The 27,265-nt window shown below is 35.9% G+C and overlaps 1 protein-coding gene across 6 annotated transcripts; it reads left to right on the plus strand.

Annotated features, from left to right (window-relative positions):
- The first annotated feature begins 388 nt into the window (after positions 1–388).
- Positions 389–26,968, plus strand: EXOC1 (exocyst complex component 1). Of its 6 annotated transcripts, none has more exons than XM_041483863.1 (20): positions 389–633; positions 2,325–2,458; positions 3,295–3,425; positions 4,278–4,437; positions 5,316–5,336; positions 6,061–6,248; positions 6,881–7,108; positions 7,344–7,476; positions 7,654–7,763; positions 8,326–8,388; positions 12,593–12,742; positions 13,832–13,937; positions 18,005–18,168; positions 19,875–19,985; positions 20,455–20,531; positions 21,016–21,244; positions 22,243–22,426; positions 23,618–23,817; positions 25,303–25,497; positions 26,287–26,968. In XM_041483863.1, exons 2-20 carry the CDS (start codon positions 2,335–2,337, stop codon positions 26,437–26,439), a joined length of 2,727 nt encoding a protein of 908 aa, XP_041339797.1. In that variant the 5' UTR covers positions 389–633; positions 2,325–2,334; the 3' UTR covers positions 26,440–26,968. The 6 variants fall into 6 exon arrangements, with proteins under 6 accessions (XP_041339797.1, XP_041339882.1, XP_041340124.1 ...); XM_041483948.1 differs by having other exon boundaries at positions 8,326–8,379; XM_041484190.1 differs by lacking the exon at positions 8,326–8,388.
- The last annotated feature ends 297 nt before the right edge of the window (positions 26,969–27,265 follow it).

Here is a 27,265-nt window from a genome sequence, read left to right on the forward strand (position 1 = left end):
AGCTGGACTTGATGATCTTAGAGGTCTCTTCCAGCCCTGCTGATTCTGTGAAGTGATGTTAGTCCTGATGCTGTGGCCAAATGGTATTACAGCATGCAGTCACAGCTGGACACTGTAATTTGAAATTGATTGTATGACGCTATAATGCACAGTATGTATATTCCAACACCAGGTTTACCTGCATTTCCTTTGTGGACTCATTTGTCCCCTAACAGGCCTAAACCCCGTCAGTGCCTCTGCCGTGACGTCACTAGAGACCGCTGACGTCACTTTTGGTTCGGCCGCTCTGCCGCGCTCCCGCCGCGCCCATTCCTCCCCGCCAGGGGGCGCTGCCCGGCAGCCCGGCCCCGGCCGCGCGCCGCCGTCACGTGGGCGGAAGCCGCGGCGGGAGGAGCCGCGTCCCTGCCTGGCGCTTCCCGGCCCGGCGCTTCCCGGTCCTGTCCCGCCACCGCGGTGAGAGCGAGGCGCCCCCGGCACCCTCCGCCCCTTCCCCCGTCCAGGCGTGGGGGCTGGCGCGGTGCTCCGCTCGGCCGTGGCCGTGCCGCCGGGTTCGGGGCCGCTTGTGCGGGACTCGCAGGTGGGAGGCGGTGGAGCGGTGTCCGACGGGCCCTCGGGAGGCTGCCGCTGCCCTAGGTAGCTCTTCTGGTTTGTTTGTTTTTTTTTTTTTTTTTTTTCTGTTAAATTGTTATCTTTTGGTTGATTTCCGGCGGTGCTGTGGTTGTGCTGTGAGCCGGTGGGATGCGGGAGCGGCGTCCTTTCCTGTTTGCGCCCTGAGAGCGGCCGGGCAGGGCTGAGCAGCCTTCCCACACTGCCGAGCCCCGTCTGGCCTGCAGTTCCCGTGGTGGGATGTCTCTGACAGGTTTCACGGCGGGAACATTACAGGGAAAAACGCAGCGATGTCTAAAGGGATTGATCTGAGTCTGGTGTGGCCTCCGCTTTCTTGAAGCTTTTTTTCTGTGGAAGGAGTTTTATTTCCAGCTCCTTAGGCTAAATTCTGTGTTTCTTTGAGGCAGCAGGACTCAAGTGTGAAAAGCTTAATTTTGTGCTTGGTCCTGTTACACTCTGAAGGTTTTGGGGCTGTGATTAAAGGGACTGAGTTTGTAACTCAGAAGTTGAACTGTGTGTGAGAGCTAGCCTCGGATCTTGGCTTTATCATGCTGTGCTTTATGGGAAAGGTGTATTCTGCCCAAGCTGGACAACCTGTGTAGCACTGAAATGGCAGAGTCAGCAATTCGTAGCAGTTTGGTCGTGACTTAGAGCAGGGAATAAAATTCTAAATACGGAAAGAAAGAGGCATCTGAATCTGAAATGCAGCAGATTATCAATATTTTGTGTGTTCATCTTATGCATCTGTTGAAGAGTAACAGGAATGGTGACCTGGTACAATTTGGGAAGCAAAAGGTGGGCCCAGCATTTGATGAAGAGAAGCAAAGTTATTAGCAGCTATGGAGTGGTACATTGCCGTGGGGTGTCATGTAAACAGCATGCTCTGAGCTCTCTTGACAGTACTGTTTGCTCTTCGGCATGGTGGCCCTTCTTTTGACAAAGTTCTTAGTTAGTAATCTTCAAAATTACTGTAGTGCCCAAGATTTGTCTTTTCTGTTGAGTTTGTCCGAGAAAGCAACTCAGGCTGTTCAAGAGAACGAGCCAGCTTGAAATTCAACCCCATATATTGTCTGAGCATCAAGCAGTGCAGCATGTTGCGTGTGCTAATCATGCTTTTAATGCACTGTAGAATTTTAAGGCACAGATAACATTGAAACTTCTGTATTTAAATAAAAAGACTGGAATGTGGTGTCTAATGTGCTTCTCTGTTCAGTCTAGGGAAAATCTCTGTGTAGTGTGAGGACCTGTTCTGAATCAAGTGAATATTGCTGATTCCTTAATTTTCTGGAGCTTGGTGGGGTTTTGGGTTTTGTTTTGTTTGTTGATTTTTGGGTTTTTGTGGTCGAATTCTACAAGCTTGAGCATAGGATGGTCTTTTTTGCTTGGTTCCAGTTTCAACTTTTTTATGTTAATGCCTAATTTAATGTTAATGCCTTGCTACAAAGAAGCTTTTTGTACTCCATTAATTTAAGCTGAAGGATCATCCAGGTATTAATAAATTAGTTTTCTAATTGAAATAAATAAGCTTTTTATTTTATTTTTTTCCTAAAGTGATCTGGTCTTCTACCCAAGTCATGCCTTTCTAGATTACAAGTCATTAAGTTATCTTTAAAATTGAATTTTAAAATCTTGTGGTTACTGTAAGTACATGACTGGTTCTTTTTTTGTGTGCCTGTTAAATGTGCTTGAGTTTATTTTTACCTCCTAAAATCTTTCAGCTGAGAGAAGATGACTGCAATCAAGCACGCTTTGCAGAGGGATATTTTCACTCCCAATGATGAACGTTTATTGAGCATTGTGAACGTGTGCAAAGCAGGCAAAAAGAAGAGGAACTGCTTTTTGTGTGCCACAGGTATATAGGAATACCACACTATTTCTTGTCTTCACCTTTGTTTTTTACTTGATTTCATTTATTTTAGCTTTATGTACAGTCCTTATTCTTGACTTGTGTAAAACATGTGCTTTCCATTCCTAATGGAGAAAATTAGTTATAGCTTGTACTTTCATTATTGCTTCTACTAAAAAAAGAAGCAAAGCCCATTACTTTTATTCACAGATCTCATTGTAATTTGAAAGGAAAGAATCAAAAATTATTCTTTTGGCCCTGGTGGGCTTTTGAAGCAGGCTTTATGTAGTGCTTAAAACAGGGTTTAGTAGTTATCTAAGCTGATAAGCCTAAATAAAATGCTTTAAAGAATATTGGTTAGAGTCCAAGGAAAGGCACAGCAGCTGAATTGAGTTCTGATGTTCCTTTAAGTGTATGTTTATTATATTTTATCTCTTAAAAAATCAGTCAGGTGCTTTGGGTTGATCTGTCAAGAAATTTGATTGCTATACTATTTTTTTGACTGAAAGATGTCTGAAAATGTTTTTATTCTGACTGTACTCTCCAGTTACATGTGTGCTTTGTCAGTTACATGGTCATGGTCCAAGATCTGCTGTATCAAAGAAATAGGTGAAAATTGGGGTCATTAACTCATGAGCTGTATAGAGATGTATGCCTGTTTGCTTGAAACTCAAACTGACATGGTTATTGTGGATGAAAATGTTTCAAAATGTTTCTTTTCATCAGATAAATAGTACGAAATCTCCCCCACAGGTAATTTGTTTGAGAAGTTGAAGTACAGCAGAAACAGATGTGAAAGTAGCATGTGTATTTTGAAATGACTCTCTTACTTCATTTAATAGTGACAACGGAACGACCAGTGCAAGTAAATGTGGTAAAAGTGAAAAAATCCGACAAGGGAGATTTTTACAAAAGGCAGACTGCATGGGCACTTCGAGACCTTGCTGTTGTTGATGCCAAAGATGCTGTTAAAGTATGTGTCACTTTTTGGTTAGTCCTCTGCTCACAACATCCTCTTCATTCCAAGTTAGACCTAACTTCCTTGTTACTGGCTGCTTTAAAAATTAGATTGATAACAGATGATACATTCTTCTGCTGCCTGTGCCTGTTTTCTTTCAGCCTTTGCAAGAATATAACCCTGGTAAATTGAGTAACAGTAGTCTAGATATGCTTGAATAGCAGTAGTCTGAATATCTGTCTGCCGTTAGTTGTAGTGATCTCTCAGTGACTGTAGAGAGCACCTGCGAAGGACCAGTAGTACTTTTTTGTTTTAAGTCTTATGTAAATTTTTTCACCCAAGCTTAATTTCCAGTAAGAGAATTTATGACTGTTCTACTAATGACAGTGAAAATTTGTTCAAATATCCCAAGTGTTCTGCTGTATGTAATGATTTTTGCTGGGACACTTAAAATGTTCTTAATGAGCAGTTTATAAGCCTGAGGATGAGCTGTACAGGAAGCATACAGTCCTGATATGGTGGACTTTTCCACAGAACAACAGGAGCAACCTATTTTTGACCACTTAAATTCATTTGTTGTCATAAACTTAATGAAAAATCTTACACATCTCTGTATTGCGTTAGTTTTGTCTTACCTGCCTTGACAAAATACTGCTGTCAGAGCATGCATTCGGGTTTTTCACTATCACTATTTTAGCACCTTTATTAAGGTACATGAGGGCCCTAAAGTTGCTGTACAAGCTTAAGGTTGGCATCTGTGTAATTTAATTTTCATCCTGTCATCTCCATTATTAAATGTGTGGACAATCTCTGCTACTTAGAGAATCATTTGACTGTGAAGCATGTAACATATTTCATCTTTTGCAGGAGAGTCCTGAATTTGACTTGCATTTTGACAAAGTGTACAAATGGGTTGCAAGCAGCACAGTGGAAAAGAACACCTTCATTTCATGTATCTGGAAGCTTAATCAGAGATACCTTAGAAAGAAAATAGACTTTATTAATGTTAGTTCACAGCTGTTGGAAGGTAAAATTCTACAATTATATTTGAAGTATAAAGTTTAGTAATTACTGATTTAAAACAGATATACTAAAAAAATACTCTAAATCCTGATGGGTTTTCTAATTCTTATTTCTTTTCAACTTTATATTTTCTAAGTCGTCAGATAAGCTAGATGACTATATAGCAGATTTTTTTGTTAGAAAACTGAGAACCAAGACAAAATACTTCATTAATGAAGTTCTAAATATTGATAAGCTTTCTTTATTTTTAAGACATTCTGTTTCTTGAACAAAATAAAATCTACCTCCAAGAACTGATAGGTTTAAATGTGTAACAAGTCTGCTTTTGTTCTCATTTGCATTTCCCCTGAATTAGAAAAATGCTTTAAAAAGTGAGCATCTGTAGCATTCTAGAAGGTAAGGGGGTTTTATGTGAGATTTCTAGTTCATTGACTGTGAGGCATGTGCTAAATTCTGCTGGACTTTATTACAATTTATGTGACTGATTGGTGGCTAGGATGGCTTTGTATCTTGTTTGCTTATCCTGTAGTAAACATTTTATGGCCACATTATCTTTTAATAGTTAACATTTTATAGTAAAGCTTAGCAAGTAGGAGTATATCACATGGAGTCTGTCAGAAGTGGTGATACTACTGGTATTAAGCACTGGACTGGTGTGTGCAGAAAACTTTGAATTAGAAATGTGAAACAGTAAGGATAGCATTTCTGTATTTTGGTGTTGACCAGAATTTGTTTTAAACCAACATCTAACAGTTCAAGTTTGTGCAATAATAAAACAGTCAAACTTACTGCCACTTAAATGTATACACACTGTTCGTGCTTTGTCTGGCTAACATTCTCTGCTTCCTTTCCTCTGCTTTTCCATACCTTTTAATTCTTCAGAACTTCCTAAAGTTGCAGAAGGTGCGTAACACCTTTTTCCTTTATTTTGCATTGTAAGCAATTTTCTTAAATAATATGCCTTCTGTTTGTTTGGTTCGTTTTTTAGTGCTTTGGTTAGCTTATCAAGTTGCTAGAGATAAGAGGGATGTTTCAAATGTCCCAAACACATTCTGGCTGGACTGTGTTAATACTCATTTGTCAGCCTTTGAGTGGCTTGTTAAATTCATTAAGCACTGTTGTGAGAAATTGTAGGTAATGAAACCATTGTTTATTTGATTTTCCTGCTGTGAAACTCATCTCGAGCATCAAGATAACGTTTATTTAATTGACTTTGGTATGTTTCTCTTCTGCTCTGTCAACCAAAAGAGAGAATCTAACTAATACTGATTTTCCACTAACAAATTGAGTGTCATACTGTAATATATTCTAATGCTGATTACCAGTGTAAAACGTGAATAAACTGAGACTAGGTTTTTTCCTTGGATTAAAGGAAGGTGGATATTTGTATTTTGCTTATGTTACGTAATTTGGAAAACATCACTCTTGGGAATCAGTTCTGGAAATTGTAATGTAGCTTGTGGAAGACTGAGGCTTGAAAAATGTGTTCATAGGCAGCAGGTGCTTTTTAGGAGAATTGTTTAATGGATTGATTTACTTACAGGTAGTTAAACATACTTAAGTACTCTTAAAATACTTGTGACTTTCTGGACTTGATAACGTGATTTATTTTCCTTCTCTGCCTAAGAATCTGTTCCAAGTGGAGAGAATCAAAGTGTAGCAGGAGGTGATGAGGAAGCTGTGGATGAATACCAGGAGTTAAATGCAAGAGAGGAACAGGATATTGAAATAATGATGGAAGGGTGTGAATACGCTATTGCTAATGCTGAAGCCTTTGCAGAGAAATTGTCAAGAGAGCTGCAAGTGCTGGATGGGGTAAGCATTCCTTCAGATGTACAGTGTGTCAGCACATTGAACTGTTCTCTTTGATGCTGACCAAATAGCATTCTCTGAAAAGGTAGCTAACATGACCTGTCACGTACTGAAATGTAGATGTTTTTTAGACAAACCAGCATTCGAGAGGTCTCTTGGAAAACTTAGGAGATGCAGGGGGTACAGACTTGAGGGAGCCAACAACAGCCTCCTCAAACTGTCAAGTTGTGTGTTTCTTGTGTATTTTGAAAGTGGCTGCTGTCATGGTGATGGCTGATCTTGCAACAGAAAACTTGACCCTATCACCTATGCTCTTTTTTTGTTTTTTGGAACTAATAAATGTTCTGGTATAGTTGGGATTACTGTTTGGCTTTTTGTTTTTCTGCAGACCAATACTTCAGCTCCAGGAACCTGAGCAAAGTTTTGGCTTTGTATCTTATCTTTTTGAAACAAGGAAGTGTCACAGATTGAGGAATTTCTGTGTTCAGTAACATTATGGCTTATATTATTTTGTTTTGTTGATTTTATGAAGAGTTTTGGAAGCTATTTGACAATCGTAGAGGGAGAAGGAGGTATCAGAAAGCTTTTGAGATATAAAAAATGTCTTCTAAAATGTGACTTTATTTTCTTTACAGGCAAATATTCAGTCCATTATGGCCTCAGAGAAACAGGTGAATATCTTGATGAAGTTGTTGGATGAAGCTCTAAAGGAAGTTGACCAAATTGAACTAAAGCTGAGCAGTTACGAAGAAATGCTTCAGAGTGTAAAGGAGCAAATGGATCAAATTTCAGAAAGCAACCACCTAATTCATCTCAGCAACACAAATAATGTTAAACTACTGTCAGAGATAGAGTTCTTAGTGGTAAGCATTTTTGTTATGTTTACTAAGGTTGTTCATGTCAGGTATAACATTCTTTTAGGTTACTACCCTCTTTAGCATGAAGTTCCTTTAAAATAATGAGCTTATTTTTCTATTTCATTGTTGCACTATTTTCAGTAAGTTATAATGTCAAAATAGTACTTATCCTTCTTGGTTTACTAGCATAGCAGAATAATTTGCTTTCAGCTTATGGACAATACTATCCATTATTTTGTAGAATCACATGGATCTGGCTAAGGGCCATATAAAGGCCCTTCAGGAGGGAGATCTGACATCTTCTCGAGGCATTGAGGCCTGCACTAATGCAGCAGATGCCCTTCTGCAGTGTATGAATGTAGCTCTTCGTCCAGGTAACGTTTTTGTTAGACTACTGTCTAGCGAGCAAAATTTATTACCGTAGTGCCTTGCCAACTTATCTCAGATTTTGTTCTGTTCATTGAAGGAATTGTGACCTCTGGTCCTTTTGGGTCTCCTATACAATATATTACTCTGTGTTTTGTACACTCTAAAGTCCTTTTTGTTTGTAGGACATGATATGCTTCATGCAGTGAAGCAGCAGCAGCAGCGGTTTAGTGACCTGCGTGAGCAGTTTGCACGGAGACTTGCCAGTCATTTGAACAGCGTATTTGTTCAGCAGGTATTTTTTCTTACTATCGAATATGAAATTTTGGTCACAAACTTTTCTGGAGAAGGAAAACAATCTATCTAAAAATGGACATATTCTTTGCTGTAATCAGTAAATGCTAGGTCTTCAGGCAGAGATATTGCTAAGCATACCAAACAATAACTGCCTGCAGGAGTCTCTTATGTTAAAAAAACCCCCAAACATCTCTTTTTAAAAACCCCCAAAATCTCGACGAACTAAAACCACTACAGCTTGCTATCAGAATTAAATGCATTATGTGATATATAAGGGTTTATTTTAGTTGTAGAGCTTGATTATTGAGGAGAAAAAGCAGTGACCTTTTTTAAGGATATTAGCGGCTGAAAACATAGAAGGTCTTGCTGTCTGAACCTCAAAGACCACAAAAAAAAAACCCCAAACCAAAACCAAACATACAAAATAAAATGTCTGAACCTTGGTTTTGTTTCTTAACTTCAATTATTCATAAAACGCTGGCCTGACACTTGTTTCCTAAAGTCTGGGTGTTTTTTTTAGCCTCAGGTTTTTAATTCATGTGTTTTTTATCTTCAATCAGTTTACTCAGACCTTCCTTCAGCTCTATAACAGGTCCTCCTATCATTCAGTTCCAGTGAGTACAGTGAGTTTGATACAAGATTTTCTAACCAACTTTTTTCCTGGGCTTGAAATGATCTAACTAGCAGCTGCATTTTTGACTTTGCAAAAAGAAATTTGTCCTTACTGATTACAGAGCATCAGACTTACATCCCTTTTCACTTCTATTATTTTTGTCAGCCCTTAAGCTTTGTTATTCTGTTTATGAGCTAACATTCCTCTGATCTCATTCCCAAAAGTTGCTGAGAGACAGATTGACATGCATGGAGGAAAAATATTTTCAGGAAATAGTAAAAAATGTACAACAGTACAGGTATTGAAAATGTGTGAAATTGCAGTATTTGTAAATAAAAAATAGTAATTCTGGTTTTATACATATTAGTTCAATAAAAGTTTTACAGTTCTAAATTTTATGTATTAGATTGTGTGAAGAAAATGGAATAGAGTAACACTGGATAATTGTATAGAAAATTGCAGCCAGAGCCTGGCTTTTTATGGCAAAGATAACTGCTTCCTGCATTTTCTTCACGTTGCAGAAGAATTCCAGCTCCCCAACATAATATTTTTTTGCCTTTAGCTTGTGTTCTTAAGAAGGTGTTTTTCCTCTGTCACTTTGTATATTTTGAAAACTTGGGTGTAGACCATGTGTTCCAGCCCTTAAATGAGCAAGTAGAAACTATGTTGTGTAAGTCCTGTGTAAATGCATCCACAAAGTTTCAATATTGGACTTGTGTATGGAAGTGGCTGTTTTAACAGAATATCTTTCTGATGTTCTCTTCTGAGCATTTTATTTTTTTTTTTAATGGCAAGAGATTATTATTACAGTGTAATGTTATGTGCATTATATGAAATTATTATTCTTAAGACACTTTTCAGTGCTGTTGAGAATGCTATTACCAATTGGCAATTTACTTTTTTAAAATTCTGATACTAGTAGTGGCCTCACATTGTTTTTCATACAAACTTGTCCTCTGAAAGTTTTGGCTTGCTGTTAGCTGTGAGGTATTACTCAACAGATAAAAAATTATGACTTTGCTGTTAAGTTTAAGCAGGAAGAATTAATTAACTGCAAGAGATGAGACTCTGCAAAGCTTTTTCATTGTTGTAAAAGAGGAAAAAAGAGTTTGTACTTCATTTTGAGATACAGATTCAAGTGCTGGAGGAATAATAGATTTTTGTGTAATCTTACTAAAATGAGCTTGTTTTGTTAGTTTGAGGAATATAGCAATTTCTTAGTCTGATGTTATTGAAAACCTCAACTCCAATACTTTGTTACCTTTAACATCTGAAGAGTTGCATTATTTGTTTAGAATGTTTCTTTAAAAAGTAATTTAAAGCATTCCAGAAAATAAGATAAAGATAAAGAATTCTAAATTAAAAAGACAAATGAAAACATGATAATGTCTAGCAAGCTGTGAATATAAGCAAGACATTCTGATTTGGAAGTCATTAGATGGAAAACATAGTTCCATTGACATTTGAGCCTAAATATGTTTCCTTGAAAGTATGAAATTGCTCTGTATTTTTGGAAAAGCAAACTAATCAATGCTTGATTCAAACTATGGTTGTAAGATACGAAGGTTGTATTCTCCTTTATATTAAAAGGAGAATAAATATTAATAATTTTAAACAGAAATGCAACTTCAGAGTGCCATTTGCTGCAGTATTAAAAACTGTTTACTAACAGTTAATGTAGTTGCCTTTTTTGTGTAATACTAATAATTAATTAACCTATTACTTTAAAGATTTTTTTTAACAACCAAGTTCAGCACTCAATTTAAAGGCAACTCCAGGCTTTCTGCCTTTGAAATAGGAAGTAGGTTGAAGCTTTGAAATGATAAAATAGTTGAATGACAAATTCATGGTGTCATTTGGTAATGGTATAAATTTCTTTGTAATGAGAGAAAACCCCTTAATGAGATGGGAAAGGTACCTCTTGAAGATCTGTAATGTTTTAGAGCAGTCTTGAACAGGACATAATTTACTGCAACCAGAATGATTAGTCCTGTGGAAAAGTTGGCCTGGAAAGAGCAATTTACCTTGTCAGGGAATTTGTCATCTAGCTTTATGAAAAATGCAACTACTAACCAGAGAAGTTGTGTGTAATAAAGGGACATGAATAAAATTGTTCCATGAAAGAAGAAATAAAAATTGGGATAGCTGAGTATTTCCTAGCAGTAATCTGAATGAGCATTTGGACTGATGTAGTTGATGAAAGCTGTTACACTCACCGGGTAAATTATGTTAAACTGTAATGAACTTGAACATTAAAAATGCATGGTGTAGGAATGTGACAAATGAGGGGTTAGAGGGAGTTTCTCCATTTTATTTTTCAGAGAAGTATAAAAAAGATTTGTTGAAAAGTTTTCCTACACGTATCTCCAAAAGTATGCCCACAGTATCGAGTATGACCTCAGTAATCACAAGAGCAGCTGTGTTGCTGATTACATGTTATAAATTATATATCATAAATTATATGTTCCTATAATTACACTAGCTTTTTGTTGAAGTCAGACTACAGGATTGTTTTTATAAGTGAAATTTATAGTGTTATCCTTCCCCATTTTCTGTATGCCTAAATTAATGAAGTTGGCCAGGACTTGTTTCTTTGGGTCTATTTGTATGTCAGTTTATGTAGTTAAAAGAGCAGGGCTCAGAGTAAGTTCACACTCATGTTGGATACAAAAATGTACTGAGACAGGTTGCAAAGAGCTTGAGGATGCCCCATCACTGGAAGTGTTCAAGTCCAGTTGTTCAAGGATAGGGCTTTGGGCAGCCTGGTCTAGTGGAGGTGTCCCTGCCCATGGCAGGGGAGCTAGAGCCTTTAAGATCCCTTCCAACTCAAACCATTCTGTGATGGTTATGTAGTAGTTCAGCTTTATCCAGAAGCTGGCAGTGTTCATGTTTCATTACTTAGTAAAAGTTGGTATTTTACAAATTAAATCTTAAATTTATTTTTTTTAAACAAGTCTGTGAATGTATTGTGGAAGAGCTTTCTCTAACAAAAGGCTTGAACTGATTACTATCCAGTACAACAGAAAAAGGGGAGGACAAAGTTGCTTTAGTTTTGATCCAAACTGGCTTCTGTTCCAACTTAGAAACAGGCAAGGCAGTGTTTAAATGGTATAGCTTATTCTGCTGACTTGTTGTGTCCAAGATGGAACTGTCAGGAATGCTTCCAGGGATGGACATTGACTGACCTGTATAAAGCACCTGCACGTGATGCAGGAATTGGAGACCAATTAGTACAATCTTTGTGTGTTTCCATGGCACAATGTGTAAGTTCTGTTGCTCTATTTGTGGCAAGCCCAGTAAAATAAGACTTTACAGAAAATATTAAAGCCATTTGGAAATGAATTAAATAAATTATCCTCCATTCTTTTAACCCAGGGATAGTGGCTGTGTGTTTTGCTGTGTGGCTGCACAGAGGTGTTACCTTGCTTGCTCTTCCTGAATTATTCAGGAAGCTTGTTCAAGCAAGTAAAAGCTTAAAAGCTAAATCATGTGTTGTTCTAGCAATATGATGGGATCCTTGTATAAAGGAGGAGCACGAAATTAGTAGCTTGTGTTAAGTGGATTGGTTTATGCTGCTGGCTGTAAACTGTTTAGTAAACGTTCACTGATGGTGTGTTGTGTGGGTCTGTTTGTGTGGAGGGAGAGGGAATCTGTGTGCACTGATGATTTTAAGAGTTGATCAAGGTAGGCTTGGCCAAAGTGGACTAAAGTATGTTGAATTGGAGCAGGCTGTTAGAGGAGAGGTCTAAAGCTCATCATTAGCACCCAGGCTGCCCATTAACTGAGGACTTGAAAATTGTATGTGGGAAAAATCATCTTTAAACAGAAGCAGCTATTTTCTTTTTTTTAAGAGGAATAATGTGATAATCTGTTAAAACTTTTCAGGAACAATTGAATGCTTGTCATTAAATTTTCATTCAGGTGTACATTGCATTCTTTTACAGAAAGTGCTAAAGTGACTCACCCTGAAGGCAAAAAGCCTTAAAATGAGCAAGCTTATTAAGATGCACTACCTGCCTTGGCTGTAATAACTTGGTGTCTGTATTATGTTAGGTGTCTTTTTCAGCCTGCATCTCTAGACCTTGCTTCTATGCAAGGTATTTTGAGGCCTTTCTGTGTGTCTGAATGAGATGCTTCATATTAAAATTTTCAGGAAAGTTCTAATGCTAGTGTGTAGTGCTTCCAGATTTACTTTAATACTTTTTCTTATCAAGGGTCACGATCAGAGTTCCACTCTTGCCCAGCACTCTGCTGAATTGACATTACCCAATCATCATCCATTTCACAGAGATTTACTTCGATATGCTAAACTGATGGAGTGGCTCAAGAACACAGATTATGGAAAATATGAAGGGCTAACAAAGGTATGTGAAGTGATCAAATGATGCTAGAGAATGTACATTATAGACTAGGCTTGAGAGTCAAGAGAATTGCCTGTGTGTATGTACATGTCATTTTAATATTGCTATATATTGAGTATAACTCACTGCTCCTCTTTTTTTTATTTCTTTAGGAAATAGGAATAGGAAACTTCATTTTTTAGTATTTGTGGTCTCCTGCTCTGTTTGTTGTTTTTTTCCTCAAACAGTCTATGCTGAGGTATCACAAGATATTTGTCTTAATATTTATGTAAAACAAATTTGCCATTACACAGCCTAAAAAATAGGCTAATTTCAAATTGGTGTGCTTATTGCCTGTGTAACATCTCTATTTCAACAGACCTTCATTTCACTTGGAAGTGTCAAAAGCTTCGGAGGTCTCTTGTACATTAGATTAAATAGAAATGTTTTTCTCTGTATGCATGTAACTTTTAACTACCTTGTTTAAAACTAACACGGAGTAAAAAAATTACTACAGAAGTATAGAATACATTCAAGTCAAGGAAAAGTTAGTTACAAAACAAGTATTTTTTAAATTAAAATTTTGTCATTCTTAAATAGAAGATTTAAATTGGACTTTGAAAATAGCTTTTGAATAGTTATTCATTTGCCTTCAGTGTAAAGCAGATAGCGAATGGTTGGCATCTTTGTGATCTTCTAATAAAAAAATGTGAGCATTACATATTTATGTGTGCTTTTGGGGATACAGTAAGAGTCTGATAGAAGAGGGAGAAAGGTGCTGAATTCTCTCTCTTCTACCCTTGAAATGAATTCTGTGATGCTCTACCACCAGTAATCTATCTGTATGTACTGCATTGCATATTTTTCCTTACGAAGGAAAAGTGGAAGTTTCTGATGAATGCTCAGTGAACTCACTATGAAAATGAATATAAGCTGTTTAAATATCACAAATATATTTTTGTGCATGCTGCATTAATACATATAGTTACATAGTCCAATCCAGTTTGTTATTAGAAGGACTTGAAAATGCACAGGTTTTAGGAGTTATTCACCTATAATAGAAGAAAAATCAGTATGAATACCTGTTAACTAAATTTAAATTTTTCTTTTAAGAATTATATGGATTATTTATCACGACTTTATGAAAGGGAAATAAAAGATTTCTTTGAAGTTGCCAAGATCAAGATGACAGGCACAACCAGAGAAGGAAAGAAGTTTGGTAAGCTTCCAGAGGGCACATATCTTGCTTTGAATCTTACTATTTGCATATAAAACACTCATTATGGCACCTAGGGCTAATTTTGAATGGTGTAAAATTCTTTACTTTTGGCAAGATGGAAGAATTTGGATGAAAAATATGACTGGTAAAACTTCTGACTTCCACACGGCTGAAGTAGCACAACTGAAATCTTGTGAAATTGGTCAAAATAAAAGTATAAAATACAGTATTTCTCTCAGTTTTCAAACCTACACTCACTTTTTATTACTTGAATTATCCCACTTTATTGCTTGAACAAATTTGAAAAATCAACTCTTGTAATTAATGGGAGTTTGGGCAGCGTTGCTTTGTATTCCTTCAGCTGTTATTTCTGCTTTTAATAAATCTTGGGTGGAATTTAAGAAGCTAGTTTTAATGCTAATCTTGCCTAGTAAAACTTGCATGTTTTAATGTGTTTTTTTCACGGGGATTTACCTCTATAGCTTGAGTCTAGAAATCATAATTTGTTAATGTGTAAGTATTTATATTTAAGGGATTATTTCTGCTTGGATTAGTCTAGTGTGAATATGGAAGTAAAGCTTAAAAAAATTATCTGGATACTTAAAAAGCAACAGTGCTATAGGTGTATTTATGTATTGTCAGTTCTGTATTTTAAGGTGCAGTGTTTCAAAGCTTCTTTGAAATATTTATATTTGCCATGGTTTACCAGTTTGCAAGTTCTGAATTCCAAAATTATGTACAGCTGTAAGTAGTAAGTTTTATCAGCCTCTTTTGGGTCCTGAGTGAAGTTTGATGAGCTTTGAAGTTTGATGGTAGAAACTAGAAAAATGTAATCAAAGGAAGAAATCAGGAAGGTAGTAAGGCTTGTTTGAGAGATGGGGAACTGGAAAGATAAGTCTTGGCAAGCTGTTGGACATGGAAAGCAGAGCACGTAAGATGTCTTTGTCAGAACATTAGAATTCATAAATCTTGAAAAGCAATCTTACTGCAAGAAAAACCCTTTAGTCTAATAAGATACCTTTAGTGTAATACAAATTGATTTCTGAAACATTCTAAACACTTTGTCTTGACACTTGTTTTGTGATTTGTACTTGTGAAGAGACAGCTTTTGTAGCAGTTCCCTAACTTGTGTTAATGTTATGGAGCAATCAGGCATTTTGGAGAAAGCGATCCTTACCAGAGTAAAAGCTGCACCTTGAGAAGACTTCTGTCATGTATTTGTGCAAATTTATTTATGTCGCAACGCCTCATAAGGGTGTGTAATTTCAAAGGCTTCTGTGTTCATTGTAGTAATTGTACTAATAATTGCACATTTATTCAAAATAAATCACTTCTTAATATTAAACTTGTTTAAGGAGTAGTGTAGCTGCATAATGCTCCAGTTGTACTCAAATTCGAAAGATGACCTGTTTCCAAGTTGTGTTGGTGTGTGTTCTTGCCTTTTTTTTGTGCTTTGGGAATAGCACTGCTATTTGAATGCCTCAAATGCAGAGGGGATGCTGGGAGAATTCTGGCATTCTGTGCTAGTGCAAGGTTCTTTGTCTGCATTTTTATGGCAAAAAAGCCAGCCTGGGTCATGAGCATTCACACTCGTCTTAAGTAGTCCTTTTTTCTTTTTTTTTTTTTTTTTTTTTCTTTTCTGGTGAAGCCAAGACTTTGATACTTAAATACCATAAAGTCAGTGTTGGAAAGACTGCTACTATTGTCATATTGTTTATATGATGTAGCTTGTCAAAAGCCACTAAGGCTCCCCTGATTGTCCAGGGCTTGATCTTTGTAGTTCTTCACATTTTGTAATAAGTCCCATGTGTTTAGAAATTGAGGATCACGAAGAAGTGGGACCAATGACCAATGCATGACAGTTGCATATGCCAAATATATCATGCCTAAACATTTTTTATTCAAAATCAGCCAAAACACTCAAGATTTAAAAACTAGGCTGGAATTAAATTTGAATTTGATGTTACAATTATCAGTAGTGTTGCCTACTTGAGAACATCTGGTATTTAAGACATGTTTGTGGCATTTAGAAATATATACTCATTCTATTACAGTAGGTTCTGCTTGCCTGCTCCATTTTGGGGGGCTTGTAGCATCCATCCTCATCAAGATCTCTTTAAAACCACATATTGCTTTTAGTGTATGTATGCAAATGCCTTTTACTCTAGGGATTCTATATTTTCTACAAACACCCATTTACTTTAAATTTCATATTGAAGTCCACTTGAGGAAACTTCAGTTCTGAAAGGAGCTAGGAAAAATATAAAAACCTCATTGTAAATTCTTTTACTGTATATTTATTATTTTTATCCTCTCCAAATTTGCAGTCATCTGTTTTTGTGCAGCATGAATGCAAAAGATGTAATCTCAATGTAAATATCCTGATTTGCAACAACTAAGAAAAGGTTAGCCAGTCTTACTGTCAAATATGAATTATTTTGCAGTAATTGTGTGTGTGTTTTAAACTGAAAAGGTGGATGATATCTCCGACTCAGTAAGAAAATTCCTTAAGTACATTTTAATTTCTTCATGTCTATAGATTGATATGATTTATCATGGAAACTGAGTCTGACAAATAATTTAATGGACTTCTCAATTTGGGACAACTTAAATACATGTTACCAAAAGTGTTCTTTGAACATACTATACAAGAAAAATCAAATTTTAATACCTAGAAACTTACTCTCTTTTCCATGTAGTTTAGATCCTGAATTTCTAGAATAGTACCTCTCCAACTAAATGTGTTTGCAATGTAGTTACTTGCTGCTTATAGTTCTCTGCATGTTTCTTTCCAGTTAGAGCTTAACTTGCATCTTGTGCATGGTTTGTGCAAACTGCATTTTAACTTGTCTTTGTCTTTGATGCTTGCAACCTAATCCATCCCAGCTACACTGCCTCGAAAAGAAAGTGCTGTCAAACAGGAAACTGAGAGTGAGTATAACTAGTTGCATTAGTTGGTGTTGTCAATGCATGTGTGTTGATGTTACAATGTAGTGCTGCATCAGGGAGAATCTACCTCACACTGAAGCCCTCTGTTCAGAATGAAGTAAATGTGAGCAGAACCATTGGGCTGGCAAAGCAAAAAGGAAGCACAGCTCTAAGTTCCAACGTAGAATTTAAGATTTGCACATACAGACAATATCTTTTGTTTTTCACATACTGCTAGTTGATAGTAAAAATGTTTGTGCCTGAGAGCTTGTCATAGTTTTCCATTCCTCCAGGAGGCTGAAGTGACAATTTAGATTAGATCTGTAGACTTTGTCTTGTGTCTTTAGACTAGATACCAACACAACAGTTAAGTGGAGCTTGCAGGATTGCTTTTAAGTTTCTTTGTGGCTTAGATGTGAGAAGTTTACTTGGAGATCAAATAATGGTAATTTTTTGGTCTTTTTTGTTATTAGCTTTCTCTGTCCTGGTCCAACATTTCTGAAAAATTTGGGGGAAAAAGAAATAACAAGTAAATACATGGTCCTAGGAGAAGGCCCAGAAATATCATGAAGAAATAATTGAATGTTAATTATGATCAAAAGGAGGGGAGAGCATTAGCAGCAGAGTTACTATGGGGTTGTAGATCTAGCAAAATAGCTGGAACAAACTGTGTAGTTAAAAGGATGTTAACAGCAGAAAGATCAAGTTCAACATGAAAAAGTACCTGTGTGTATATAAAACGTTTTAATTTTTTTCCTTCCTGTGGTTCAGTTCTTCTGCTTGTGGCAGCCTTTGCCCAAAATACATCCACATATGTGATAACTGGTCTTAGCTTTCAAGTCTTCAATCCCTGTGTTGCTGTATTTTAGAGTTTTGTTCCTTTTATACCTTTTTGGCATACTTTACAATGAGAATTTAAATTGTACTTTGAAAATTACTGAAGAATCTAAGCTATCTTATAATGAGGAAAGAATACATTTACAGCAAAGCATTTATAGCTTAGACAAAAGTTGTTTGGTTTTAATATAGGACTACTAGCAACTCTTATGACTAGAACTCATATGTTCTGTAACAAAACCTATTCTTCAGTATTTTATTCTGTCTTCATTTTCCTCCTTCATAGTGTCTTTATTTCACAGGTCTTCATGGAAGTTCTGGAAAATTAACTGGGTCTACTTCTAGTCTAAATAAACTCTCTGTTCAGAGTTCAGGAAACCGTAGATCTCAGTCATCCTCACTGTTAGACATGGGAAACATGTCTGCCTCTGACCTGGATGTGGCTGACAGAACAAAATTTGATAAGGTAAAGCTAAAATATCACATAGGATTCTTGCTTAGTTTTGTATTAGAGGTATCTTACATATCTTTCTTCTATAGTTCAAAAATCTCTACATTTTAAATCCTAAAACATGCCTATTTCAAAGTTTGTCTGTACCATATAGCTAATAAAGGCAGTTCCTAAGAAATATGTAGATCACAGTATTAATCTCAGATTATAAGATTCTATTTAAATCCTTTATAGGCTGTGTGTAGTCTTTAAAGAATATCAAGCATAAAAAATTATCTTTTACGTTTAAGCCTAATACGTGCATTTAAGCTAATAGGAATTAAACTGATGGATTCTCCACTGGTTTTGTTTTTTTCAACTCATTCTATGTTCTATGGTATTTTGCCAGTATGTAAGCAAAAGCAAAAGACAAGGAAGATAAGAATTTTAGCCAGGACTTGAGCGTAACCCTAAAATCTTACTTATACTGGTTTCGCATTAGTTATCATCAGTTTTAGCTTCAACCAATAGCACTAAGTTATTATTGGAGTGGCCTCATCCTGTTGTAAAACCTGCTGTCCTCAGCATCTTGTTGACTTTTTTTCCTGAACCATTAAAAGTGACAGTGCTCACCATTTCTTGCAGAATTAACTCCTCACTGCTGTGGAAGGAAAACAAGCAGTTATCAGTCAGAGATAAAAATAATTTTCTTGTTCTCTATTGAATTACTTGATGGAGAGTAATGTTTTTCTTCTGACCTCTTCAAATAAATCATTGCTCAGTCTTTTTCTGGGAGAAAATACATGCCTGAAACAATATTAACTGTTAAGTTATTACAAACTTGCAGCAGCAACTTGTCTAGAATTAAGAAACTAACTTGTTAAAACAGATTTATACAATTATTGTGCTATTATTCTCAATTTCTCACTTGCATCTCACACCCACTGGGGATATGTGAATGTGATTTAATATACACAGAGTTATAAGCTATTGAGCTGACCTACAAAGTTCTTGGGTTTTTTCCTATGGGAGTTTTCATCAGCATGGATTTCCTGTGTGGCTAGATTGGTTTAATTTATGTAAATTATTGCATGCCTTAAGTTTTGAATACTTGCAGAGAAAATTCTAAGAGAAATATGTTTAACATCTGACTTAGAATTTCCTTATTTTGTATTAATATAATTAAACTATTGTAATTACTTATTGCCAAAATAGTGTTTCATTTTAATTTAAATCTAAAAATTGTGTTGCATACTTCAGTACAAAACCTACTTATTTGTTTCTGTAGCAGCTATTTTTCCACTTTTTCTACAGGGCAGTTAACTTCAACAAACACAGTTGACCTGTTTTTCTTCCCTGAGGCTTTTAATTTTGTCTTCCTCTGCTCAGCAGCCCAGGCAGAAAAGATGGTGGCAGAAACCAAGACTTGCTATTAAAATGCAAGTGTTTCCATTATAGCACAAAAGTGCTTCCTCAGGCTGCAACTAGAAAACTTTTAGTTGTGGAAAAACATAGATTGTTCTTTCCTTCACAGTATTACATGGATAAGAAAGGAAGATTACATGTTGAAGAAGCAGCTATTACTTTTAGACATCTATTTACAAGCTGTTTCCATTTCTGTTAAGTAGTGGTAAGCCTTCTAAAGCTCAGTGAAGATAAAAAGTGTATGTAACAAACAAAATTAGTATTGTTAACCATCCATAGTATTTGGTGTGTTGATAAAATATTTTAACTTCCTTTAGATTTTTGAGCAAGTATTAAGTGAACTAGAGCCTCTGTGTCTGGCGGAACAGGACTTCATTAGTAAATTTTTCAAACTGCAACAACATCAGAGCACCTCTGGAACAGCAATGGTATGACTTAGATTCTCTCTCACTGTAGTAAGAAGTATTGACCAGGCCTCAAAAGAGACCTGTTTAATAGAGAACTTCGGAATTTATTGGTGATTATGTGATCCAGGTGATAAGTAATTTGTTTTTCTTCATGAACTGGAAAGATCTTTATTTTGGCTGAATAAACCAAAATTTATGAAAGAAGGCCTGACATGTTTCCTTTGCCATGGCTTTGTTTCCTCATAAGATGACAACAAACACTCCATCACGCTATATAGGAAGACAGTGGGAAGTAATTGTGGATAATACTGAATTCGGTGGAATGTGACTGGAAAATTACCAGAAACTTGCCAACAGTTCTGTTTTCTACTCTGGAGGTGGGGGTGCTGGGGGTATGGAACTGCTACTTATATTGGTTTTGATGTAGTAACTGCTTTGATAAAGAATTGGAGACAAACCTTATTTTTACATACATTCCTTGTTCTTACAGAACCAAGTGGAGGAAGTGGATGGAGTAGCTTTATCTCGTTCGTACACTTCTGGTGTTCCACAAACAGTATCATCTGAGTATGTGCTGCTATTTTTTATTACTGATTCTTAAGCCTATGTTTGAGTTTATTTGGCTTATAAAACTTTTTTCTCTAAAATCAGAAACTATTCCCTTTCTGTGAAAGTGAATAGTGAACTTGTAATTTTTACCTAGACACTGAGTGTGTCAGTAAAAAGAATAATTTTTGTATATAGAATGGGTGCTCCTGTATATAGTTGTTGAATTCTCTTAACAGTTTGCAAATTGAAATTTGGCACTATAATATAAAAAATATGCTTAGCAAAGTTCTGAGAGTGTGTGACAGATTCCACAGAGAAAAACTTCTTGGAATATTTTATACCTGTGACTGTTGATTTTTACTGTGTGGAACTGACTTTCTGAAAGTCATGAGACTTGTTGGGTGCAAATAAGACTACTATATCAAATAAATATATCAAAAAGCATGTAAAATAGCCTGGTAAACTGTCAGAGTAATATTTTCCTCTTATGCATTTTTAATAGGAAGGACATGATCCGACAAATGATGACAAAAATATTTCGTTGTATTGAACCTGAGCTGAATAACCTTATAGCACTGGGAGACAAGATTGATAGCTTTAATTCCCTTTATATGTTAGTTAAGATGAGCCATCATGTATGGACAGCACAAAATGTGGACCCTGCGTCCTTTCTCAGCACAACACTTGGAAATGTTTTGGTGACTGTCAAAAGGAACTTTGATAAGTGCATTGTAAGTTCTTTAGTTATTCTGACTAAGCTAACTGTGGTATTATAGGAAGCCCACTCCTACCCAGTTTGATTTTACATTTCTGTATACTTAAATTCTTTAAATTTGAAGTGAAAATTAGTAATTTATTACTTTTCTACTGGCCAAGCCTTCAAACAAATGGTGGTTGTGTTTCTTTTTTCCTCTCCATTCCAGTTTTCCTCAATAAGTAGCTATTTGTACTAAGTAAGACCACTCGCTCAGGATTCTGAGCTACTTGACATTCTTAGTTCTTTGTTTAAACTTGTACTCCGTCTGAGATTACTGAAATTCATCAAGTAAAATACAGCTCTATGCCTTTTTTACTTGTCAAAACCAAACCTTGTGGACTTACCAAAGATGTGAGGTCTTTTGCAGAGGCAGCCCCTATTATCTGAAAATTTCTTTTGTTAATGCAGTTATGACAATTAAATTAAATATAGCAGGTGAAAACAGAGTTGTTGATATAACTTTGTTTTATTGTCATAAATGTAATTTCACTCTAGGCAAATGTCATAAAACTGACCATTCTTGATCAGTTTAATACTTAAAATATTTGGAAACTGATTTTTTTATTACACTCAGAAATAAAATTTCTTCAAAAGAAAACTAAAGAAACTTTGTGCAGCAAAAGGAATCGTTAGCTTGGCTGAATCAGAAAGTGAAATTCTTCGTTAGATTACAAAGGGAAAATTGTTAATTGCTTCTGGTGCATAAATTTGGGTTTTTTTTCATTGGGTGTTTGTTTTCATAATACTAAGTAAATAAAGGGGAATAAAATACTGTCTTTCCTTATTCTTTCCAATTATTCTACTTTTAAAAAAAATTAAAAGTAAAAAGGATGAAAGACTAAATAGATGTACTAATTTAAATAATTATTTCTGTCTTTTATATATGTCAGTTTTTTCAGTATTTCTGCATTTTTCTTTTAATAGTTGTTACATGACCTGGAACCTAACACTTGTTCTTGTTTTAAATTAAAGAGTAATCAGATGAAGCAGATGGATGAAGTAAAAATCTCAAAGAAAAGTAAAGTTGGGATCCTTCCATTTGTTGCTGAATTTGAAGAGTTTGCAGCCCTTGCTGAATCAATTTTCAAAAATGCAGAACGACGAGGAGATCTAGATAAAGCCTACATAAAACTTATTAGAGCTGTCTTTGACAGTGGTAGGTCTTCCGAGGCTGTCATAGTTTACTAAAATAATTATTTCTACCTGTTTATATATAATTTTGCCCCAATTAACAGGTGACTTTTTTAAGACTATGCTGAAATTTTGGTTGTCTCTGTTATTTTAAGTGAGCAATTGTAATCCTTTTAATCGTAATATACTTTTAGATACTTTGCTTTGTACATATCTGTAAAATAACTTTGAGTTGTTAAAGAGGGAAGTGGTTAAGACTCTAAAGAGGGAGGGGAGATAGCAGCAACCTGGCATGCTCAGTCTGATGTGGTTTCTTGTCTTTTTGTTTCCCTCTGTAAAAATCATACAGGAAGGAAAAAAATTGGCAGTAGCAGATTTTTCCTAGTTAGCAGTTCAGTGTTTTGACTGGAATGAATCTGTGCTCATTACTGATACTCCGGTACCCTGGATCACTTTCATGATGGGCATCCTGATAGTCTCAGCAAAATGATTAATAGATGAACAGGCACAGACAATTAACTGCTCTTGGTTGAAGCCATCCTCTTTCAGCTTGCTTTTAGGTGCAGTAAGGGAGGGATGGGTAGAATTTTTTTTTTTTTTTTGCCTGCTTGTTTTTTTGGGTTTGGGCTTTTTTTTGGTAGGGGAAGGGAAGTAAAAGATGTATGTGCAGGATTATCTATTTTTATTAATACATTTAGGGACTGACAGTAGTTTTGACCATAAAGCTAATAAGCAAAAACTAAGATTAAGAAGTACATTTAAGAAACCCCCACTGCTTTATTGAAGATTTTTGTCTTAGTGAAGATGGGAATTGATTTTACTGTGACTTCTCCTAAATAGTTCCATCATGTGCAATTTATTAGGGATACTGAAAGCATGCTTGTAAGCCTCCTCAGAATGTGATTTGTTCCTCACACCTGTAAAAGAGATCATACATACTCATTATTTTGTGTTATTTTTGTGTTTTATATCTTTTTATGAGTGACTTTTTTGCCATACAAGTTTCATCCTCTTAGAGCCTGAATGTGTCTGTTGCTTCTTTTTGAAGGCTCTTAGGTACCGTTTTATTTAGTGCTAATTCTGACTCATACAAATGGTAATCAGTTACATGAAATTCAAAATTCCTTTTTCGATAGTATTATGGCTATTGGTTATGTTTTTCTGAACTTGTTTGTCCTTTTGGTATTCTAAGTGTTTTGCTTCTCATTTTTTTCAGTTGAGAAAGTAGCTAATGAAAGTCAGAAGACACCCAGGGATGTCGTCATGATGGAGAACTTCCATCATATTTTTGCAACACTTTCTCGCCTGAAAATTTCTTGTCTGGAGGCTGAGAAAAAAGAAGCCAAACAGAAATACACTGATCATCTTCAGTCTTATGTAATCTACTCACTTGGACAGCCTCTTGAGAAATTAAATGTGAGTATATTTGAGTATTCATTTAAATGGTACAGGATAGTTTTTGAATGTATTATTTCCACCATTTGATATCTTTATCACTGCATCTGTCATAATCTCTTATTTTGGACTGGAGCATGTCTGGCAAGAGTACTCATGAGAGTAACAGTCTTGGATGAAAATAACCAAATTTTTCATGGCAATTAATGGTACTGACTAAACATCAGTGTCATAAGCATATGGTTTTGAGGAAGAAGAAATGAGGGGAAAAGTCATCAGGATTTTTGGTATAATCTTTCTCACCTCAATTGCAGAGAAAATTGCTGTGGTTTCTGAGCTCTCCAACAAGAAAAGTTATAGGAAAATTCTGTATGTCTGAAGTTGAACTAAATGTTAAACTGAGTGGTGACTTAGGTTCAGACTCAGTCCTGTCCACTTGAATGTCTCATGGCTTTTTCTATAAACAGGATTTCAGGCATCTATTTTCAGAGACATTTAAGATGTATTCCCATTTTGAAAATTAAAATGCTTTATTGGTGCTTCCCACTTGTGGACTCTGACCAACATCTAAGCTGCCACATAGCTAATTGCTGCTCAGTCCCCCCTCTCCAGGGAAGACAATAGGAACAGCAAAAGTGAAAAAAACTTGGGGGTGGAGAAAAAGTTTAATCAGAGGAGTAGAGAAAGATAGAGGGAAGAAAAATAAAGTGATGCAAAAGCAGTCATTGACTACCTCTCAGAAGCAGACTGATGCCCAGGCAGTTTCTGAGCAACAGCCACCTTGAAGCCAAACACCAAACCTGCCTCTTCCAACTCTAATTTTTATAGCTGAGCATGATGTTACGTGCTATGATTTGGTTAGGTTTGACCTGTTCAGCAGTAACCAAAACATGGTTGTCTTATCAGCTCAGTTTTAGCCACAAATCCAAAACACAGCACCATGTAGGCTGCTGTGAAGCACGTTAACTAGGGAGTTACCTCTGTCCTACCCAGACCAGATGCACTGTTGAGCTCAAGCTGCATGTTCATGGAAATACTTCCCTCTATTTACTAAAACTTTATTTACTATGTTGTGGAAACTGATCAGTGACAGTGAGAAGGGAGGGCAATTGTGAACAAATACGCTTTTACGTAATTATAGTTTAAAAGATGCTCAGGTGCTTTGGGAGTTCATCCAAAAGATCCAGTGTTTGGATCCCTGCTTAGGAGCTCATGAATTGAGGATTTTGAGGCTGACTGGTTATTAGTTACAAGGTTGCAAAGAAAAGCTCAATTGCTTCTAGAAATGATTGGTTCCAATTTTATGCTAGTACTTGGATTGCTGTATTGTTGGGCTGTGTTTTAATGTTTATGGCTGAGTAGTACTTCATGCCCAATTAAAAAGCAAAAATTGGGAGAACACAACAGTCGTGAAGCAGAATCAAGATTTAACCACACTTACCCTTGTCAAATTAAGTCCATTAGCTCAGATTTGTGATAGGGACTAATGCTGTTACTTGTTGTTAGCATTTTTTTGAAGGTGTTGAAGCTCGTGTGGCACAAGGTATACGGGAAGAGGAAGTAAGCTATCAGCTGGCTTTTAATAAACAAGAGCTTCGGAAAGTTATAAAGGAATATCCTGGTAAAGAAGTGAAGAAGGGATTGGATAATCTCTACAAGAAGGTAGATAAACATCTCTGTGAAGAAGAAAACTTACTTCAGGTAAACTAAATTGTGTCTTAAAAACTCTATGTTACACAGAGGCTTTTTATTACTGCTTTTGCAATATGTATTCTGTGGCAATGTTCAGCATAACTCTAAAAACATAAATTTTGAGTACAGCTTTTGGGTTTTTTATAATCCTATTCTGTTTCTATTTGTTTAATACTGATTTAGATCAGAGTGGTATAAAAAAGTCAGAAAGTAACTTCCTTTATGATTCACTAGCTGACCATTAATGGGTGACATCTGTTCTGCAAAATATATTGGAAGTAGAGAGTAAATTTAAATGAATGGGTAAGCTGATGTGAATCTTAGCTGGTGCACTACAGCAGAATACTTTCAGTTATATATTTTCTAACAGTTGTATTATCTAATGTTTTTATTACACTCTGTAAACTTTTTCACTGTTGTAAATAATAAGTAGACTTAAGTTAAGCTTGTTTAAACAGCTTTTTAAAGTCTGAAACGTGAATTATAGCACTCTTCTGGTTCAGAGTGTTTTCCTGAAAGACAAAAGCAATACCTCTATTAGGAAAACTTCCCCATTTTCTTTACTATTTTCTGCTTTGCACATTTATTACAAGTCATGTCAACATTACAGATCTTAATGGGTAGAAACTATCAATCTTCTTTCTAATGCAGTAACTCAATCTATTGAACTTTATTAGTAATCTTGAACTGTAAAATGACACCTGAAGTGACAATCAGTTAATGAGCCAGTGTTTTCTAGTTAACCTATGCAGTGTGTTGTGCCAATTGACTTTTCCTAAAGTTTGCTTTCTTTGGCAGGTTGTGTGGCATTCCATGCAAGATGAATTCATAAGACAGTACAAGCACTTTGAAGGGCTGATAGCTCGCTGCTACCCTGGATCAGGAATTACTATGGAATTCACTATACAGGACATTTTAGACTACTGCTCCAGTATTGCACAGTCTCATTAAGTTCTAGAAAGGGAAAGAGAAGCTAGCAAAGTGTGTGCCTGTGTATAAGGGAATCAAACACTATAAATGTTACTGGGTTTTTAAAAGGTGGATTTCCATGTGTGTGTAGTTAGCTGCCATGTATGTTGAGTAACACTCCTGCTTCAAATGCCTTTCAGGGCAAAATAAAACCTTCGGGGATTTGTTGTGTTTCTATTGGGCTGAAGTACTGTTTGAAAGCATTAATTCAGTGAAAACACTTTGGATACAGTTTTTCCCTTTCCCTAATATTAAAATATTTTTATTTATAATTTCTTCTCTTGCCAAAAGCAGTAAGCACTACCTTCATAGTATGCCAAAAGAATACTACTGTTTTCACTAATGTTTTTCATCTTAGAAATTATGTAAGTATTGAAGATTACCAGATATTTTCCTTTCCTTGTTCTGAGAAGTATGGATGTAGAACTTTATGCAGTGGGAAGACTGAATTAATGTTCTGAGATGTAATGTGACTATGGCTATAATTCTTAATTAAACTATGTTCATCATATTCTTTTATTTCTGTGAAGAGTTATTTCAAAAAGGTGAAAATACCTGAAGGAATTAATTCCATTGTTTTGCTGCTGGCTGTTGAAGAATTGTTGCATTTCTGCACCCATCTTGTTCTTCTTCTTTTTAGTAAATATGATGTAGTATCAGTGTACTCTAAACTTCATGTAAATCCTTCCTCCTCCTGGAGCTTCAGCTTCCAGGGATTCAGGACCTGGGTTTTCTAAACAGCTTGGTGAAATAGCCAAGTTGTTGGATAGAGGTGGGGTGTATACAAGGTAGAAACAGGTGCAATAAA

Source organism: Pyrgilauda ruficollis, unplaced genomic scaffold, assembly GCF_017590135.1.
Source record: "Pyrgilauda ruficollis isolate IOZ18807 unplaced genomic scaffold, ASM1759013v1 scaffold1, whole genome shotgun sequence".
Lineage (NCBI taxonomy): Eukaryota > Metazoa > Chordata > Aves > Passeriformes > Passeridae > Pyrgilauda > Pyrgilauda ruficollis.

What these genes read in the sequence shown, in the direction of transcription:
- EXOC1 (XM_041483863.1), top strand. Translation starts at nt 2,335, where the DNA reads ATGACTGCAATCAAGCACGCTTTGCAGAGGGATATTTTCACTCCCAAT. An exon ending in GAATGTAGCTCTTCGTCCAG is followed by an intron (nt 7,477 to 7,653) that starts GTAACGTTTTTG and finishes TTTTGTTTGTAG; the next exon opens with GACATGATATGCTTCATGCA. An exon ending in AATATGAAGGGCTAACAAAG is followed by an intron (nt 12,743 to 13,831) that starts GTATGTGAAGTG and finishes TTTTCTTTTAAG; the next exon opens with AATTATATGGATTATTTATC.